The sequence below is a fragment of the Protopterus annectens genome, chromosome 4.part1 (assembly GCF_019279795.1).
Source record: "Protopterus annectens isolate FY-2018-M chromosome 4.part1, PAN1.0, whole genome shotgun sequence".
Classification (NCBI taxonomy): domain Eukaryota; kingdom Metazoa; phylum Chordata; order Ceratodontiformes; family Protopteridae; genus Protopterus; species Protopterus annectens.
The window spans coordinates 811,165,459-811,186,681 of record NC_056734.1 but is presented as its reverse complement, the minus strand read 5'-3'; the positions used below and the strand labels follow the sequence as shown (position 1 = coordinate 811,186,681).

The 21,223-nt window shown below is 38.0% G+C and overlaps 1 protein-coding gene across 2 annotated transcripts in view; it reads right to left on the bottom strand.

Moving 5' to 3' along the window:
• Nucleotides 1–289: 289 nt before the first annotated feature.
• The window catches only part of LIMS2 (LIM zinc finger domain containing 2), a 668,134-nt gene continuing 647,200 nt past the window's right edge, over nucleotides 290–21,223 (bottom strand). For both annotated transcript variants that reach the window (XM_044070568.1, XM_044070570.1), the window contains exon 10: nucleotides 290–740. In XM_044070568.1, the coding sequence (XP_043926503.1) occupies nucleotides 626–740 (115 nt within the window). In that variant the 3' untranslated portion in view covers nucleotides 290–625. The remainder of the gene's footprint in view (nucleotides 741–21,223) is intronic.

Sequence of the window (21,223 nt, the reverse complement as noted above, 5' to 3'; positions counted from 1 at the left end):
AACAGTACATTTTGCTATTTTAGATTTCTCCCTCTGACTCCATAGGAGCAGTACAGCAGTTACTTTCTTCTTTGGGAACATTTTCTCTGTCTGCCAATCTGTTTGTCTGTCTGGTGCACTTGTCCAAGTAGCAACAACAAATTACATACAATATAGCAATGTACTCAGCTTACAGTCAGTGAGATGTCAGAAAGTAATACTAAAGTGGTATTTCATGGAAGACATTGCTTTGTCTGAAAACGAGATGCAGCCTTTGCCATGTAAAGAAACAGATTTTGTAAGTCAGTACTTATCAGTACATTTTTCCTTGTCCTGCATAATTTATTAATACCAATAATATGTTACACTTTTGGCAAGGAACTCCATGGCAATCTATGTTAATCAGCCTCAGTCCTTTAAAAAGAGTCAGTGTTTTAGATTGTTACACTATTCAACAGGAGAGTTTCTGGCAAAGAATATGTACAAGAAGAACAGAACAGGCTGGCTATTGTATATTCAGATTCCCAGTAAATAGACAATCTAGGGATTATATTTCAGTAACAAAATATCTGACAATGTCCGGTTTGTTGTATATACTTCCATTATATTATTTTCGTGAAAGTTATCTCCTGGAAACTGAAAGGCATCACTTTTTAGCTGTCAGTTCAGCAAGCTTTTTCAGTCGCTTCTTCAATTCTAGTGGAAATTTCTCATAACATTTTTTACACACTGGTTTCATATCAAATTCCACAAACTTGCTCCTGTAAATGTGAAAAAAAAAATGTATTAGTGGATGACATGATCCCCGAACTTAAACTTTACTTACTGAGTGCAATTCAGCTTTGCCATCAACAAAAGAGATGCGTATAAAAATGAGCGGACAGATGAAATATCTAAATATAAAAAACATTAATATATTGTCATATGTTAGAATTTATTTTATTTGGTATAATGCAATTCAAATAACTGCATTAAAAGTTAAGTCTTTAGGTGAATTTTAAAGATGGAAATGTGGTTGTGACCTCGAAAGAAGCAAATTTCAAACAGTAAGACTGAAAAATACCAGGGAAAAAAACAGTCCAAATCCACCATTCGATAAATAGCTTAATAGCTCAGGACATAAACAGCATAAATAGCAGAACAAAGCTTTCGAGTAAAAGACTCTTCAGTGTTTAATAAAATTGTCCTACCATAGCACAAGCATATATACAACCACACAGTCAATCAAATAGCAGTATTTTCCGGAATTTTGACTGCTTTTCGTCCAAGTCCTTTGATTTGCTGAAGTCCTGTTACTTTGTAAGACTGAAAAATCCAAAAACCTATTACTCAGATATCACCTAAATTAAGCTGTGGCATCAGAAAAAGTTCACAGAAGTCAGGCACAACAAACGTATCTAAAATTAGGGCAAACAAAACCACAAAAATATAGGTCAGTCTTTCACTGGACAAGGTCTGATAAACTAGTACTAACATAGAGGTAACTCTACATCAGACTGATAGCTAATGAAGTGCATTTAGAACATGGAAAATAAGGACAATTCTTACTGCAAGTGTCTATATCCCACTGCCAAAGTTATTTTTTAGCAGCTGCAGAAACTGAACTTTTGCATAGATGGCCTGAGATATAATGTATCACTGTAATCCATGCAGGATGGCACAACTATGTGAATCAGTACAGGGAGGCATTTAATCCTGATGATGCTCCAGAGAAATTAAAAATGACTTAAAAGCACCTAGAGCAAATATGTCTTTCTGGAAATAAAAATATCCAACTCTGTATTTTCAAAAAAATGCAGGCGAAAACAGAAGCCACAATACTCCATCCAAATGTACAAGAGAAAGCTTTATGTTGATCGGATTTATTTTCAGATGTTTGGACATAGATCATTTCACACCCTAAGAGAGATTGTTTACTTGTGTATCAAGTCTTTGTCTGTGCCCCAGTGTCAAGGACAGATGGAGACAGGTATGATTAGCATCACAGGAATACTGTAGATCCAGACTCACAGAAAAGCTGAATGAGGGAAGTAAATAAAACTGTGGTAACCCTATGTTACTACAGAAGAGAATAACTGATGAGTTACTCACATAGGTCACCCACTGTTCCATATGGCAAAATTGAGCTCAATCAGACAGTCAGCAGTGATAAAGCACTCTGTTCAGCAGTATACAATGATACAAGATAACAACTGCAGAAGCAAGGTTTAGCAGCACCAAGATGGAAGCTTTCTTTGTTCTTTATTCTGCCATTACTTAATTACTTACTCTTTTTTCCACTATAGAAACAGGCAATTGATTTGACATCATGTTGCTCCCAGATAACATTACTTAATCTTATTAAATTCTAAACTGTTTCTTTCTTATTTATAAACTTTAATCTTTGATGTGAAGCATATGTACTCTACTATATTACAATATTGTTATGTTTGTACGTTTTTTTATTCTACTTGTAGTTTGAATCTGTATTATGTTTTCTTCACGCATATTACATCACTCATTCTAACGAGCTAGTCTGTTTTCTCCAGCAGAAATTTCCTTGGACTGAATCTCTATTGTCTTACAAATTGTTTGAGATGTGTGCCCTTTACTGATATACTGGAAGCATCATATCTGGATCCAGAGATCTAATGTCCCACTATGCTCTTCTTCCCTACCCTACATGGAACCTACATCTCCATATCAAGCTAGCTAATGCACTTTGGGGGTTGGGTATTACATACAGAGGGGCAGACTAAAATAAAGTCACATCTGAGCACTATTAAATGCTTTGACAAGGTCGTTAGGACTGCAGTATTAAGTGTGCATGTCTTTAAATATGCAAATTCCTAGCTAATGGCAACTGGTGTCCTGTGGCACATATTTCTTTCAGCAGGACCAGCCTTTGGTCAACTGGTACCCTAGACAAAAGGTCTCCACAGTGCCCCCCCAACACCACCCTATGCCCCCATCCTGGTCTATCTACATCATCCAGATTACTGGAAAAGCACTCCTGCTAGACCGGCACCCTAGGCAGCCACCTTGTTGGCCTATGCCTAAGGCAGTCTATGTCTTTTAGAAAGACAATCAAATTTACACCCATTGATGGAGAGAAGCTCATTCTCAGAATGTACATTGCAATTACAGCATTCAAATAAACATCCAGATATTTCAAGGATATTCTAAAATATAACTAAAATAGGTAGTTTCATGAGCAATCTGATCAGTATATAGTGTTTCTCATCACATATTTTATGTAGTTTAACAAATGTGAAAGGATTGTAAAACTGCTCACGGTGTCAGCATTTATTGCAGTTTCCTGAAAATGCTTCCTCTTTTTGCATTTATTGCTCATGATGGATGACAAATGATCAAGCTGCACTTCATTAAGTCATTTATTTGTGCCTTAGTCCTTGAACTTAATGTTTCCAAAGAAAATATTAGAAAATATCATCACATGTCCGTTTCTCCATGTGGGGATGTCTCACTCCCCAACTAACCACTGCATTTTATAGAAAGTGGCAGATTTAACTTACTTCTAGTAGTCATGGAGATAAACATTGTTTAATCTTCTGATTTCCATGGTGCCAATTGTGCAACAAACATTTCCTTCACTTCTGTTTGATGCAACAATGAGGTCAAGTCTTACATTAGAACAATGGTTTATCAAAATGGACAGTCAAACTGACAGGGGATGGTAGCCAAGGAGGAGCAAAAGGTGAACATTTAAAAGCCAGCTTCATTACATCACATTGACCAAAGGTACTCTTCTGAAAGAAATGGTACTTCCAAAGCATCGCAGAAAATGTTTTCTGCAAATAGCTGTGCCTTTCATACCCCCATACTAACACCTTGTCCGCTAAATAACCAACTGCCACATCTTGGAAATCTGATCAGATTTATGCAAGACAGTGTTCTCAAGGTTAACCAGGTGTTTATAGCCTAATAGCTTGCTTCAGTGGAAGGGCTAAATAAACACATGAATAATTTTACATTCAGACAATCCTTGATGATGGTAAAGTGGATGCTTAGTATAGAAGTTGTCACAAAAAGTGAAAGGACAAACACTTCAGATGAGACATTAAATCAGGTCCCATATGCTTGAGTTGGTGGTAGCTTAGGTGGATGTAAAACATTCTACAGCATCTCTAGAAAATAGTAGTTTTTTTATCTATCAACACAATCACATTTCCACACAAAAATCTATATTACCCAATTCATTTAATGTAGCCTTAAATTAATGAAAAATAAATTCACACATACATATGCACATAAATAAATAATCCTATCTATACAGATCAACTATCAGTTAATACACTATATACATTAGCCCTACACCTTTTCAATAACCAGAATCCAATTTTCATAATCTCCTGTGTATTCTAAACCTTAAATAACTCATTCACTCTTGCATTCCAAACACTCAAAATTATAATACACATCTACTTGTCAATGATCTACTCATTTTTTTCATATTCTTTCCATACCAACCATATAATATCCACATAAATATGTTCTCTTTTAATATTTCTTATTCAGTCATCTTTACATACAAGACCCCATAGCTTTTTATCATGTTTCACTATAACAACTGAATATGACCTATATTGTCAAAAGCCTCAACATCTCCCACCATTATCTTAACTTCCTCCCCACTGCTAACATATAATCCACTATCACAATTAATAAATCTTTACTATTTCTCACCTTCAGCCCATATATACCCAATCCCAATACTACATCCAAAACTTTACCAAACCATACTCGCATAATCTTCTTATAGTCTTAATTATTTAAAATAATTGGTCTCCAATTAAATGTATCACTTATTTCCCCTTTTTCCATACAAATTTGATCTCCCCTTGACATAACCCTTTACAAAAAAAGCTCTCTCCACCCACGCTTTCAAAATTTTTACAAAGACTTCATTTTGCCATACCTGCATACTTTTATAAAAATCATATCCTATCCCATCTAAGCCAGCCTCTGATTCCTCATTCACAAGTTTGAGTGCTATATACACAATTCCTCCAGTTCTATCAGCTTTCCAAAAGTTGGAACGTACACAGAGAAAACCTTTTCAGCTTCCACACTTAATTATCTTCTTCTCTTTAAACTTACTATTTATATAATGTTGAATCACTCTCATTATATCTTCCTGATTTTTACAATTAAGCCATCTACATCTTTAATTTCAGTTACCAGATTTATCTGCTTTACAATTTTACCTAAAAAGAGATACCTCTTCCTTTGTACCTTGTGTTAAATATTTTTCTTAAATATTTTTTTAAACAATGAACTGTAATTTTCTTTTTTCAAATTACCCAGTTTTTCCTCTTTAATAAAATATTCCTTATTGCTATTGTGATCCCACCACTGCTACCAACATGTGATGGCCACCAATACGTGTCATCCCCATGCTGGGCCAGTAATCAAAGAGCCTGGAATCCTCACCACTGACACTGGTGAGGGATGTGTACATGAAATACAAATGGATACACTCAGTATCAATTTCCCTTAAGAGCACGCAGGAAACACACTCAACACAGGGTTTGGATGCCTCTTTACATTTCTCCCTCCGGGCCCCCAATAAGACTCCCCACTGGTACAGCTGTAGGGCTAGGCTCTTAGCAGAGTGTCCAAGCCAAGTCCTCCAGCACCCTCTGTAAACCCAGTGCTTCATGTCCCTGCCCCAAGTAGCTGACACGTGCACTAATTTTTCACATACACACACCAGGGAAAGGCTGGCACAGATTACCTGCTCTACCAACTTTGCCCAGACTATAATGCAGTTATTACTGCCACCAGTCAGTTACTATAAGGCTCTTAAAGGATGTCCAATTATACTGTGTAATATCAATACTAATACAAATAGCAGTAGTTCATCAAGATGGCTAGGCCTTCTGAGTGGCCCACACAGTGTCACCAAATAAATATAAGCACTCTCAATGGTTAGATACTTTCTACAAGGACCAGCCACAATAAAAGGTTTAAATATATTTAATAATAAAGGTACATGAAACACTGAATATATATTCACAGTAAACCACAGAATTCAGATCACAGGGAATATTGAAAAGAACATTGATGGACAGACTCAGACAAATAAAGAAAAACAATATCTAAACTAAGCTTCATTATATTCCTGACCATCTAAGAAAATGACTGTTCCCTAGTTAAGTTACTTACTACCGCAATGCAAGATGCTGTGGGTGAGGGTCTTTCCAATCAGGCTTCCCAAACAGAATACTCAATACTCTATACTTTAGATGTTACAAAAAGAAATCTCAATTTCCAAGAAGGCTGGCAAAAATGACCTTATCTGGTCATCTGACTTTAGGTTCTCGCACTATTCCCCTTTGAAACTGAGACAGGAAGTTAGCACACATGGCCATAATACACATCCAAATCTTTATGGCAGTGCCTGGGGCCTTCCCTCTTTTCACTGAGCTAATGGACAAACTCTCTTCCCCAGACCCAGCGTCTCTGTTCCTATTCAGTAGTATGGGGTGCCTTTTAATTGTTTAACAGCTCATTTACATTTCCCTTATTTTTCTTAAAGTTAACCTCTGCTGTGACAGCATCATCTATTAAAACATATACATTTAATTTAGCTACAATAATACATGTGTGTTTCTCTTCATTTCAGCAGGGTGCAGCAGTGTTTATACATTTCAACACAAGCAAAGCTCACAAATACATTTTCAGCACAAGTACCTGCACAAAATCAGTTTGATATATAAATGACATACACTTCTAATACATTTGTAACACAAGCATCTGGTATAAATCAGTTTGATATTCAAAGGACATGTCATTCTTTACAAAACTCCAGCTGGCTATGCTAGTATTTGCCCATATCATCACATTTTTTTCTCAAATTGTTCTCTACCTCTGGAAAACATTTTTATACTTTTTTAAAACATCAAATACCACTCAGACCAATTGTCGAAAGAAAACCTTAAGTCAAATGATCATTTCACAATTGAAACACTTTGTCATTTAACTGCTCACTGTCCACAAACTTTATTGCCAAACTTTTAACACCCTCCCCTTAATACCTTCACAATTCTCCCCAACATCTATCCATATTGCAATATGATCATAACATCCAGCAGATGCAACTCCTCCATCAATTTCTTTTACTTGCCTTGGCATACAAAATAATCAATTTCTGTACTTAATTGTGTTCTTTTATATGTCCAGTGACACCAATCCCATAGTTTAAAGCTCAGCATGTCATTACCTCTTTCATTTTCTTTTTATCTGTTCTTTTCTTTTTTTTGTTTTCTTGAAATCTTAACTACAGTTCCCCTTCATAATAATATTCATATTAACAATGATGTACTTATTTCTTCAAATAACTTTTCTTGCTCTTTAATTTTGGAACTAGCATACATTCCTACTGATCTATACACCTGCTCATCCCAACACACATCTACAAACAACCCTTTCCAGATTTTATCACTGTCACATCCAAGACTTTAACCTTGTCATTAAATAAAACATCCCTGAACATATTTGTCCTAATTCCACATAACGGTACCATGCCAGATCTTTTCCAATTTAACTCTATCACAATCACTAAAAAAGGCATCCTAAAGAAACTTATTACATCTACCTTTAAGTTTACACACCACTCCAAAATACTTAAACTCCTTACTCTATTCACTAGAGTATTTACATTCAAAGGAACTAACTTAAAATTAAGAAAAAGGGAAGGAAAAATTTAGACAGGCCTATTCTTAAATTCCTTTTCCTTAAACTCACACTTTTTCCTATGGACACCTTTTTATTAACATCTGCATGCTTTTCTTCTTCAGGTTGTTCACTATTCTAATAATGCACATTTATTCTCTTTCTCAACATTCACTAACTTGACTTTTATCAAGAGAAAATAGTTTGTTTTTTCCCATTCTATCCTCTCTTCATTAGAAAGTACTCCTCTCTCTTCATCATCTCTACTTTCTGGCTCCACATTATGTACACAATTGAACCAAAAATTATATTTTTTTACATATTCAACACTTACCTTTAAACTTATTCATAGTATGACCTTTATCCTCAAATTGATTGCATCTTACCTTATCACATTTACTAATTAAATGTGATAAGTCCCCACAAAAAACAGGTCTTTGGCTGCTCCACATAGCTCAAAGTTTCCCTCAAATTACTGACAGGAAATACACTGGGTTCATGAACAATAAAATCATTTTCAATTTTCAAAATCCCTATCACTTCCCACCCACCATTCCACATCATCTCATTTTTATACTATTCACTTTTTCACATAAATTCAACATAAACATCATTATATAATTTTCATCCATTTTACTGGAACTAAATTGCAAATAAAATGCATTTTTCAATAAATGCTTTTGACCTGAAAAAGATAAACTAATTCCAGAGAAAAATATTTTTCTTATTTTTTCAACAGACAACAAAAAAAATCAGTCCAACATAATGTCCGTTTAATATGTTAAACTGCAAAAAGTGTCTTTTCCCAAATGTATGAAATATTGTATGTCGCCAAAATAATATCTGTTTTCATCAATTTTTCATATAATTCTAACTTTATGCTTTATATTTTATTTTTCACATGGCTCAGTTATGTTCCTTGACCCCCTTCCCATTTCCCAACAATATCAGCATATGCTTTTATACCTTCTTCAATCACAAATTCATCTTTTTAGTACACAGTACCTCAGGATTCTGTCTCTTCCATTCTGAAGGAGATCTTCCATAATATCAGCCCATGAAACTGCTGAATCTTCATCTGGATTCATCCTGTTCCATCATTCCAACAAGCATTGCATCATCCAAACATTCATCACAAACTTCGCTAATCAAAATTCATAATTACTCAGTTCATTGCTAGAAGCAATGAAACACTGCCCTTTTGTACATCTCGCATCAGCATTAAAATCAGCAACAGAATAGACTAAACCATCAAACTCCAGGTCATCATTCTCTTCAATTTCTGCAGTAACACTGCTTTTTGCCATTGCACACTGCTCCTCCCATCTACCTCAGTGCCAAGAATGGGAGTAACCTGTGTGCATCACTTTCTCCACTCTGAAAAGAGTAGGAAAAGTTCCCAGATGTCCTGGCCAAATTTCCCCTAGTAGAATAAATATCACCACAGGTCTCCCCTGTAAATAGGCCACTAGCCTAGTGGGACTAATTCATTCAATAAAGGATAGATAAAATTAAAAAAATAGAAAATAAAACACTGATTAGTGGAAAATAAAATCTACAAATGCCTGAAACAAAGCAAAAAAGTATTGTATGATTGTAGATGGCAAAAACTACAAAAATAGATTTTATAATTACATAAAAAAAGGATATGGGCAAGAATGAAAAAGAGAATATCCTTAAAATTGTAAGAGCTATAGAAATAAAACGGAGTTGCCTGAAATGTTTAAGGATAGAGGTGAAGATGTACTTGATCATAAACAGAAGCAAAACACTGAAAAAATGAACTGTGGGAGGAAGGTAGACTGCAAATGAGAATATGGTTAGAACTCAAGTAAGAAGAGTGAAAATTTTAAAGCAAAAGGCATAGAATTTAATGTCAAATGAGGAAAAAAAATGGGAGAGGAAATAGCAATTAAAAGTAATTTTCAATCTTCAATATATTTCAGGAGCAGAGAAGAGTGACATCTGACAATATCACAGGGCTATGAATACATATGAAATCCTGCATGATAAAATGGCTGGAATCTGTTTTTGACATAGGCAGTACAGTTGTACAACAAGATGTTCTAATATATAACTGTTGCAGCAGCCTAACCTATACAGGACTTACCCACAGTGCAACTGGACATCCTCTTAAAGTTAGTGGCACCTTCCATGAGCTCCAACTGTCAGAAGCTCAAATAGGGCTCAATAAAAGGACAGATGGAGTGTAAAAAGCTTCAGAGCATCTTTTGCCCAAGATGGAAGTAAGAACACTGAAAAGCAATGTTAGGAAACAAACCGAACAGTAATTAAATAAAGGAGACATTCATACCCTGACAATGCCAAAAATATAAGTTAGAAAAAGGGGGCTGGGGGAGGGTAGGCTACTGCAACAGTGATCTATATGTGTAAGTTACACCTGTAGCAAGCGGTTTGCTAAAGTTTAAAAAAAAAAGTTTTTGTTTAAAAAAAATTTTTTTTTTGGCTCTTCGATGGAAGAGCTAGCAGGGGGAGGGAGTCATGGACGTGACTGTAATAAGCTGATCACTACAATGAAGTGCCTTTTTTATTTTATTTTTGCTCTTCACTTAAGAGCTGGGTGGATGGAGGTGCTGGCTTGTGATAGCAGCCCAGGCACTGACCGAGCCAGCTACACTTCCGAAAGGAAAGATCACAGGAATCCCCATAGCCAATGGGGTCTGCTGACTGACTCCACTGATTCTTTAGCTAATATTGAGCTTTTCTCATATGAAACCTGGCATTCTGGACCATTGTGATGCTAGCTGACATGTGACCTAGATGTATTGAAACATGTTTTCCTTGGGGAATGTTGACTGGTCAAACTAACATTGTCTTAGTAAATCAAAGCTCTTTCTTGTATGTGCTAAAAGAGATTATCCATCAACTGACTCAATGGAAAGATTTATTATTATTATTATTATTATTATTATTATTATTATTATTATTATTATTATTAAGGTTGTTGCTTCTGTTATTATTATTACTTTTTGTGGTTTCTCTTTACTCCGAGTTTAAATAACATTGGAGTTAGTATACCAAGAGTCTGGGGGGTTGAGGGCACAGTCCAAGCCACACTGAGGGATGCAAAAATTAAGCTTTTTACAGTTTGTGAGATGTTTTGTGTTGCAAATTGGCAGAAGCGTAGCTAGGATGAGGTGAGACAGACAACTGTACTGGGTACAAAAGTGTAGTCAGGACAAATGGCAATCCATCACTGCAAAAGACCCCTCTTTTTCTATCACAATATCGGCTTTTAAAAACAGTATTTCACTTACCATCAAAAGTGAGCTCTGCAGTGCTCCCTGTGTGGTCTAAACTGTAGCAAATGTTTGCAACATTTGTAGCAAGCAGTTTGCTGCAGTTTAAAATAAGATTTTTTTGTTTGCTTTCAATGGAAGAGTTAGCTAGAGGGGGGGCACAGATGAAACTGTGTGACTGGAAATAAGCCCGGTTGCTACAATATAGCACTTGGGTTATTATAATGAAGTTGTTGTTTTTGTTTTGTTTTGTATTTTCTCTTCAATGGAAGAGCTAGCGGGGAGGGAGGGTATAGATGTGATTGTAATAAGGCAATCACTACAGTGTGTGCTCTTCACTTAAGAGCCGAGATGGTGTGGGTGCTGCTTTGTGTTATCAGCCTAGATGCTGACTAAGCCAGCTATGCTTCTGAGAGTTAAACTGAACCGCTTCACCTAAAGCGGAATTTAAAATCTCAGCTTTATCACCAGGGAGATTTTAAGAATGAAACAGAGGTCACATCAGCATTTATTGAATTTTTACCTCAGGAAAAGGAAGGGTCAGCCATTAATTTCTGCATGTACTCAAAAGATAACAATAAAAGCTTTAACATATGAGATTGACAGTTTAAAATCCAGAAAGGTAATTTACTAGAAGAATACATTTTCTTCCTGAACTTATCCATTGCTTTCCCATCCTTGTTAGGGGTAATGAGGTTAGGAACCATAACCTGTTTAGAAGAAGCAGAAATGGATAAAGAAATAACTACTGGGTCTACTTTATGATTAGAAAAGAGAAACTTGTGTGTGAAGGGTACCTTGTATAACTGGTTATACTTCGTGTGAAGGGTACCTTGTATAACTTGTCATACTTCGTGGGAAGGGTACCTTGCATAGCTGGCCACACTTCGTGGGAAGGGTACCATGTACAACTGGCCATACTTTGTGTGAAGGGTACTATGTATAACTGGCCATACTTCATGTGAAGGGTACCTTGTACAACTGGCCATACTTCGTCTGAAGGGTACCTTGTATAACTGGCCATACTTCATGGGAGAAAGAGGCTCTTCCATGCCACAGAGGACATGGCTATTTCCCCAGACTTCTGTGGCTGAAATATCTACACCAAGAGGACTGAGGAGAAAAAGATGGGCAGTTTGAGGAACACCAAACACAGCAAGGTTACCCACCATTGGCTGAGAAAGAATAGGAGCTGGCTTGGCATCCGATGACTTCTTTTAAACCTTCCTTGAAGATAGTCAGCCAACCAACAGTTACACAGGGCCCAAAGAAGAAGCTCTCCCTTCTGCAGTCAAAAAGCTTTAAATCTTTCCCAAGTCAGCTGTCCTTTAAAGGTGCTCTGACCAAGTTCCTTACAGTTAGAGCACGTGGAAGATGCCCTTAGCCTTGTGAGGCTGGTCAGCTGCACTGGGGGTGGGACCTAAATAGTTTAGGCTGCTGCATCAGTGTTCTATGTTTGAGCATAATTAAATTCTTCACTTGTCTCATTGAGCTATACTGCCATACATATTTCAGTATTTTTCCTCTTCTTGACTGCCATACTGGATGTTCTGTGGATGCTGTTTTTCATTTAGTGCTGTCTCTGTGTTCTCTGTGCCATTCATGAAAGCAAAATTTCACATCTTGCTTTGAATAGCTCCTAAATGAACATAATATCTGCTTTGTTTTCTGCTCTGCTGATTCACTTAAACTCTCCAGACTTATTTGGATAATTAATTATCTCTTTCTGGACTATTTCATTAGCTCCTTTGCAGGACATTGTTTCATGAGGTTTTAGTTCAGTTATGGATGTCTTACATGCAGAGCTGAAGACTTGCTGATACCACCTAATTTAAAATATATGTCTTACTCACAGCTGTTTGAAGCTTCAGCAAGTACTGTGTTAATGCCTCTTTCACTTCCTCCACTGACCTTTTAGGATTAAGTTAACTTTACAATCGTTCTTCCACAAAAATGGGTGTACCAGTACTGTTAAAATTTATATTACTTCAACTAAAATAGTCACCTTAGATGATTGCATTACCTTTAAAGGGTATATAAGGCATGTTAGACGCCATCAGTAAGAACATTGTTCAAAGCTGTCTGCGATTTTATACTTTAAGGGAGTCTGCTCACATTTTCCTTTGTCAGTATTGTTCTTATGATTTTTCTTAGTCTATTAAACATATGTGCTACAGCTGGAGATTCCACTTATTTAGATAAGAGCATGAGGCCACTGAAACTGTTTCAAGACAATATTGAACCTAGGTTTCCCCAGAACTCTTGTTTTTTCCTTTGAGTATATCATTCTCTAAATAAAGGTTCATAGGTTAGTACTAAGCTAACTGCCCTTGTGAGCCATTTTAAGCCTAGCAAATTATCCCTTGTGAGACTCAAACCCTGCACCTTGTGTTTGTAAGGCAAACACCGTAGCCATTAAGCTTGTGAAAGAAAGAGAAGTTGATATCCCTGTTGCTGCCTTTTAAAATCATTGTTAACATTAAAAATTAACAGAATGACAAATCTAAGACTGCAGGAGTCAAGCCTAACAAATTAGTAATTATTCCCTTATTTTCAGGGATTCAACAAACCAAAGCCTGGCTGTTTTATTACACTTTACCATCAATGTTACTGAACACAGCAAGAAGCAATAAAGTCTTAGATAGCATGTTTTATAGTGGGGAGTTGTGCCATCTGCACCCTAGATGTAAAGGGTCTGCCCCCAAACCTGTACTCAAGTATACTGCCTTCAAGTCACATCAACTCAGAGAAACAGGGAACAACTTAAAGCCCTTTCCTCCGAGTCTGTATTACCTTAGGGGTAGTATATTTAGAAAATGAGGATGTAAGGGCAAACATGGGAGTACAAAGCAGACAGCTCCACTACAAAAGCATTGCTACTAAACTTACAGTCTGTATAATATACTGCCATGGTCCATCAGCAACAGTAACACTGGCTGCACCAGTCAGGGAACTGTATATCTGCATTCAGGAAGTCAAAGCAGACCTCTTTTATAGCTACTTAATGCAAAATCATGTTTATGTAGCTTGCGTGTAGGAAGCTCACTGGGAAAGATAATTACTACCTTATAGTAACTATAAGTATTGCCAGTTCATTTATACCAACAGCCACAGATAACGGGTTTGCATAACTACTTTATTTTCTAAATCTTTTGAGTCTACTGTATTACAAGTATACAGAGGAAAAAAGTTCAAACAATTCTGTTAAAAACTTCAATTTAATTCTGAGGTATATCTGACAATCTGTATATGGTCCTTTTAATAAGCACCATTTTTTTATTATATAGCTATGGAATAGTGGAACTATGTTAGCACTCACTGAGTCTTTCTGGGATGTTAACATCTTCTCTAATCTTTATTTTGACTGCTCAAAGCATTTATCTTCCCTCCTGTATTCAAACTGGAACCTTAGTTTGAGAGACAGCCTTACAGAACTATCTTCAAGTATATAGAGCCGAGTATATTTTCTGTGTTATTCTGTATTATAGAGCTAAATTGTCTGCTTGATATCTGTGTTTTACTGCTCTGCAAATATATAGAAAACAGTATATATATTTTTTTATAATTTGCACATTCCTTACATCTGTGTTGAAACTGTTTCCCCTCCCTATTCTTGGATGTAGTTTAAATTTGGCGGCTTTTGCAGTGCCCGCCCCACTGTAGATTTGATCTAAGACACTCCCCCAGGACATCTCTTTACCGCATTCTACCTAATAAACCCTTTCTGCACTTGCTTTTAGTCCTTTTTAATTTAATTACATTTTTTCAAACTGTGTGTGGACTAATATTGCTACATATTCAACTGTGCCAGCTTGCACTGCATGAGAATTGTATTTACTACTGCTTTTGCTACTTTTCTAAAAAAAAAATTCTTCTGCTTTTACTGTACTTGTGTTTCTTCCTACTTTATTTTGCTTTTGCGTCATCTTAAAAGTTCTCAACTGTATTTATTACTGCTTGGTGTAACTCATTCTAAGCCTTTTAGTTTAAACACTTGGGCTTCAGACCAGTTGTTTTACATTAAGAGGGTTCGTGGTCTGCACTCTTGTGGGAGGAGAGGCTGGACTCTGCCCTTCTGAGCTGGGAATTTCTGGTTGAAGGCTTATAGTGCATGTATATCTGAATTTCTTCTCACTGAAATTGGTACACCTTGTTTGCTGTAGCATAGACTAGATCCAGGCCTGCTGAATCTAGCTTTGTTTGTATAACTTGAGCACTAATCCAGGCATTATTTAAAGTATTCAGTTGTATTTATTACTGCTTGGTAGTAACTTGGTTAAAGTGTAGCTATCATTCTAAGTCTTTTGGATTAAGCACTTGGGCTTCAGACCAGTTGTTCTACATTAGGAAGGTTTGTGGCATGCACTGTGGTGGCAGGACAGGTAGCTTTCATCCTTCTAAGTTGGGAACTGCTGATTGAGAGCTCAGTGTCTGTTATTCTTAAAGTGTATTAGCTCTGGTTTAAGCACTTGGGCTTCAGGCCAGTTATTTTACATTAGGAAGGTTCGTGGTCTGCACTCTTGTGGGAGGAGAGGCTGGACTCTGCCCTTCTGAGCTGGGAATTTCTGGTTAAAGGTTTATAGTGCCTGAATATTTGAACTGTATCTTACTGAAATTGGTACACCTTGTTTGCTGTAGCATAGACTAGATCCAGGCCTGCTGAATCTAGCTTTTGTTTGTATGCTTGTTATTTCCCTGGAATGCTAATTCCACCTAAAATCGCTTCTCAGCTTCTGTGGATCCCTAGTGATATCTGCATTGCTTACTGTACTTATTTCCTTGCTTCGCTTGAAAGAAAGTTACTGTTTGTCGTTTTTGCATTTAAGTTACCTGTAACACATAGCACTTGTTACCTGGCACTTGCTCACTAAAGCAATTATAAGTCAGCACTAAAAATTAAAAGCACTACACCCTCTCCCCATTGGCCCTTGTTTTCAATTATAAAGGAATTCCCAATATTATACTAGCATGTCCAAAGGTCAGTTGTCAATCTCCTCTCCGGTCCAGCTGGTGAATATGGGAATCTTGAGGCAATGTTACAACTGCCTCATGTACACAGACAACCCTCTCCTCCTCCCAACAAATTCCAACACATGTGAGAGATGCAACCATATAGCCAAACTGGAGGCTAAGCTCTCTCAACTCAGTACTGGCATAACCAATTAGGAGGAGAAGGAAACCACACTCACTACAATTCCAGTCTCACATAGACCTACCACGACAGCAAACCAAACACATAATCACACAAAAACATACTTGGAGGCTCTAAATAAAGATCTGCCTAAGCAGCAGAGACCTCCAAAGCAGACACCCAAGCAACCGCTACCCCAAAACAAAACACGTGCAACACATACCTCACAAAGCCAGTGTGCCGAACAGTCACAGCCCTTAAGGCTAAACAACACACCTGATACACTTGTAATAGGTGACTCTATCGTCAGGCACACTGACGTCCGCCACCAGGCTGAACAAGGAGAAGGTCACGGTGAGCAGCCTGTCTGGCGCTAGGATCTGCCACATAACACAAGCACTCAGGTCACTCCAAGACAAGTACAAATATGACTCAGTCATTGTCCATGCTGGTGTGAATGACCTAAGACGTACCTCCCTGGACTACATGAAAAGAGACATAGAGGAGTTCTCTGAGCATGTAGCCCAGGCTGGTATGACCCTGACCTTGAGTAGCATCTTACCCTCACCAAGAATGATGCCACAATATGAAGACAAGATGATCAAGTTCAACAATTGGCTTAAGTATTAGTGTCATTCAAAGGGGATCCAATGCCTGTCAGCTTGGGATGATATGCACGACAAGCCATGATGCTTTGCTAGGGACGGCTTGCACCTGTCACCCCTGGGCTTTCGGATATTGGCAAAGGCTCTTGCTACCCCCATAGTGCCTTTTTTAGGCAAGGCTCAAAAGTCAAACCCACCTCCATAGGTATCCCAAGGGATAAGAAACTAAGAGTAATGCTACTCAATGCCAGAAGTCTAAATCTCAAGATGCACGCACTCGAAACTCTCCTTAGCATGGAGAACATCGATATCTGTACAGTAACAGAAACCTGGTTCAGGACTCCCGAGAGCACTCCAGCACTACCAGGTTATACCTCATACCATGCTTTTCGGCCCCAAAACTTGGACCGAACCACAAAAGGAGGGGGAGTATCGATATTCATCAAAGATACCCACACCTCCAGGTTGGTGGCAAAGCACGAAGCATCAGAGACTATCCATGTGCAACTAACAGTGGGTAAACTGCCTTCCAGTTTATAGCCTGCTACAGACCACCCTCCCAAACCCAGGAACCCCACTCGGCCTTCCTGAGAACACTGGAAAATATGAAGGTCTCTCCGAACACCATTATATTGGGTGACTTCAACTACCCAAACATAGATTGGGAGCATTACTCTAGCTCCAACACCCTTGCCCAAAGGTTCCTAGAATTCGTAAACTCAAATGCTATGGAACAACTTGTTACCACTCTCACAAGAGGGGAAAACATACTGGACCTGATCATCACCAACATGGGGACTCTGTGCTCCAGACCAGAAGTGTATCCCTCACTGGTAAGATCAGACCATATACTGATCTCACTGGATATTCACATCCCGACCCCACCCCCTGCCCAGAAAACCACAGTGAAAAACTTCTCTAAAGCAAATTTCACACTCCTCAAAACTGAGGTGGAATCCTTCAAAGCTCCCGGGCATGTGGAAAATACGGCCCAGACCGCAGAATCCTTTATAAATGCATTCTATGAACACCTTCAGGAATGCATGGATCATGCAATCCCAAATAAAACCAAGACCCAATCCTCCAAAGGCAGACGACCTGTCTGGTGGACTCCAGCCATAAACAAACTATACAATAGAAGGAGGAAGCTACTACATGATAGAGCAAAATTGCAAAAAGGGAAGGCATCTCTGATCAGTATTAGCAAAAAACTAAGGGCACTCATAAAATCGTCAAAGGCCAGCTTCGAGAGAAAAATTGCACAGGACACTAAGGATAATCACAAGGATTTCTTTAGTTATGGTAGGAACCTGGGTGGGAATTCCCAGATATGCTCAGAATTAGTCCAAAATGACAAAAAATACACCGAACCCACAGACATTGCCAACATCCTAGATGACAGGTTCAGCACAAACTTCTCCCCCCCCCCCTCCCCACCAAAAGGGCAAATATCTATCCCAGCAGAGTGCTGCCCCCCTGACATCTCAGATGCTCAGGTGGGAGCCGCCCTCTCCAAAGCAAAAAACACAGCATCAATGGGACCAGATGGTGTCCCAGGCTGCGTCCTACATGAACTCCAAGAAGAGCTAAACCCAAACATAAAACTACTGTTCAATCTCAGCCTTACTACAGGATATGTACCCAAAGAGTGGCGTACAGCAACAGTGGTCCCTCTCCACAAAGGTGGTGCCTCAATGGACCCTGGAAACTATCGCCCCATAAGCCTGACTAGCTTGGTCTGCAAAGCTATGGAAAGGATCATCATGGACCTCATAAATAAAGATATTGGGGACCTACAAACACTGGATCCTACCCAGTTCGGCTTTGTTAAGGGCAGATCCTGCCTCTTAAACCTGGTTGACTTTTTTGAAACAGTCACCAAGGCCATTGATGAAGGGAAGGTGGTCCACACAGCCTATCTGGACCTCGCAAAAGCCTTCGATACAATACCCCACTCGGGCATTATAGATAAGCTCACCAGCTTAAATATAAACCCCTATGTCACTAGATGGGTTGCAAACTGGCTCAAGGACAGAACCCACATGGTTAGAATTGCTGGAGACATGTCAGACTCCAAACCAGTTACAAGTGGCATCCCACAAGGCCAAATCCTGTGACCTCTCTTGGTCGGTATATATTTCTTCTTGGAGGCCAACCTGGACTATTTCATTAGCTCCTTTGCAGGACATTGTTTCATGAGGTTTTAGTTCAGTTATGGATGTCTTACATGCAGAGCTGAAGACTTGCTGATACCACCTAATGTAAAGTGTGTGTCTCACTCACAGCTGTTTGAAGCTTCAGCAAGTACTGTGATAATGCCTCTTTCACTTCCTCCACTGACCTTTTAGGATTAAGTTAACTTTACAATCGTTCTTCCACAAAAATGGGTGTACCAGTACTGTTAAAATTTATATTACTTCAACTAAAATAGTCACCTTAGATGACTGCATTACCTTTAAAGGGTATATAAGGCATGTTAGACGCCATCAGTAAGAACATTGTTCAAAGCTGCCTGCTATTTTATACTTTAGGGGAGTCTGCTCACATTTTCCATTGTCAGTATTGTTCTTATGATTTTTCTTAGTCTATTAAACATATGTGCTACAGCTGGAGATTCCATTTATTTAGATAAGAGCGTGAGGCCACTGAAACTGTTTCAAGACAATATTGAACCTAGGTTTCCCCAGAACTCTTGTTTTTTCCTTTGAGTATATCATTCTCTAAATAAAGGTTCATAGGTTAGTACTAAGCTAACTGCCCTTGCGAGCCATTTTAAGCCTAGCAAATTATCCCTTGTGAGACTCAAATCCTGCACCTTGTGTTTGTAAGGCAAACACCGTAGCCATTAAGCTTGTGAAAGAAAGAGAAGTTGATATCCCTGTTGCTGCCTTTTAAAATCATTATTAACATTAAAAATTAACAGAATGACAAATCTAAGACTGCAGGGATTCAACAAACCAAAGCCCAGCTGTTTTATTACACTTTACCATCAATGTTACTGAACACAGCAAGAAGCAATAAAGTCTTAGATAGCATGTTTTATAGTGGGGAGTTGTGCCATCTGCACCCTAGATGTAAAGGGTCTGCCCCCAAACCTGTACTCAAGTATACTGCCTTCAAGTCACATCAACTCAGAGAAACAGGGAACAACTTAAAGCCCTTTCCTCCGAGTCTGTATTACCTTAGGGGTAGTATATTTAGAAAATGAGGATGTAAGGGCAAACATGGGAGTAAAAAGCAGACAGCTCCACTACAAAAGCATTGCTACTAAACTTACAGTCTGTATAATATACTGCCATGGTCCATCAGCAACAGTAACACTGGCTGCACCAGTCAGGGAACTGTATATCTGCATTCAGGAAGTCAAAGCAGACCTCTTTTATAGCTACTTAATGCAAAATCATGTTTATGTAGCTTGCATGTAGGAAGCTCACTGGGAAAGATAATTACTACCTTATAGTAACTATAAGTATTGCCAGTTCATTTATACCAACAGCCACAGATAACTGGTTTGCATAACTACTTTATTTTCTAAATCTTTTGAATCTACTGTATTACAAGTATACAGAGGAAAAAAGTTCAAACAATTCTGTTAAAAACTTCAATTTAATTCTGAGGTATATCTGACAATCTGTATATGGTCCTTTTAATAAGCACCACTTTTTATTATATAGCTATGGAATAGTGGAACTTGAGTCTTTCTGGGATGTTAACATCTTCTCTAATCTTTATTTTGACTGCTCAAAGCATTTATCTTCCCTCATATACAAGATGCAACTGAAAAATTTTCTGAAAATTCTTCAGTTATGTGATATATATATATATATATATATATATATATATATATCTCAATTAAAATTAGGAAGATCACCTATGACAATCATATTTGCTTTACATCTAATTCTTTAACATTCAAGTTGAGATTTTACCCTTTTTGGTTCCCGTTCTGTTTCATACTTTGTCATACCTTAGTGTCTCCATCCATCACTAGATCAACATGCCTCTCCTAAAGTCCCTAGATCATCTCTGTTCTTTTAATATTGAGACCAATGTAGAAGCTATGGGCATCCTTAGGGGTCATGCTACTGACTGTTTCCACTGAGGAATTAGTTTCATTTATGTCCTTATCCCTTAGATTTCCCCTCCCCCTGTGTTCACTTGTTTTATATCCTAGGGTTACTCCTCCTCTCTAGACCATGCTTCCCTGTAGGGAATGCCTAGATGAACATCCTTCTCTCCTAGGATGGACAAGCTAATCCCGCCCTGCCATCACCTCACATGCCCATGCCACTAATTGGATCTGGGTCATCTGGTCCATAGTTAAGGCCTTATCCCTCCTACACCACTGCACCGTCCAGCATGTTTCCTTTTTTACCCTCAGATTTTACACTTGTCTCTTTATCCATATTACCACATAGTCCCCTGAAATTAAAAGAAGTTAGACCACGTTTAAAGTGGCTAAAGACTCCAAACTTTATTAGTGCAAATCAAATTAAAATAAGGAAGTGTGCAACCTAATATGAACTGGCCAGTTCAAGACTTTTCAAAATGGATGGCTTTTGAAGGCTTAA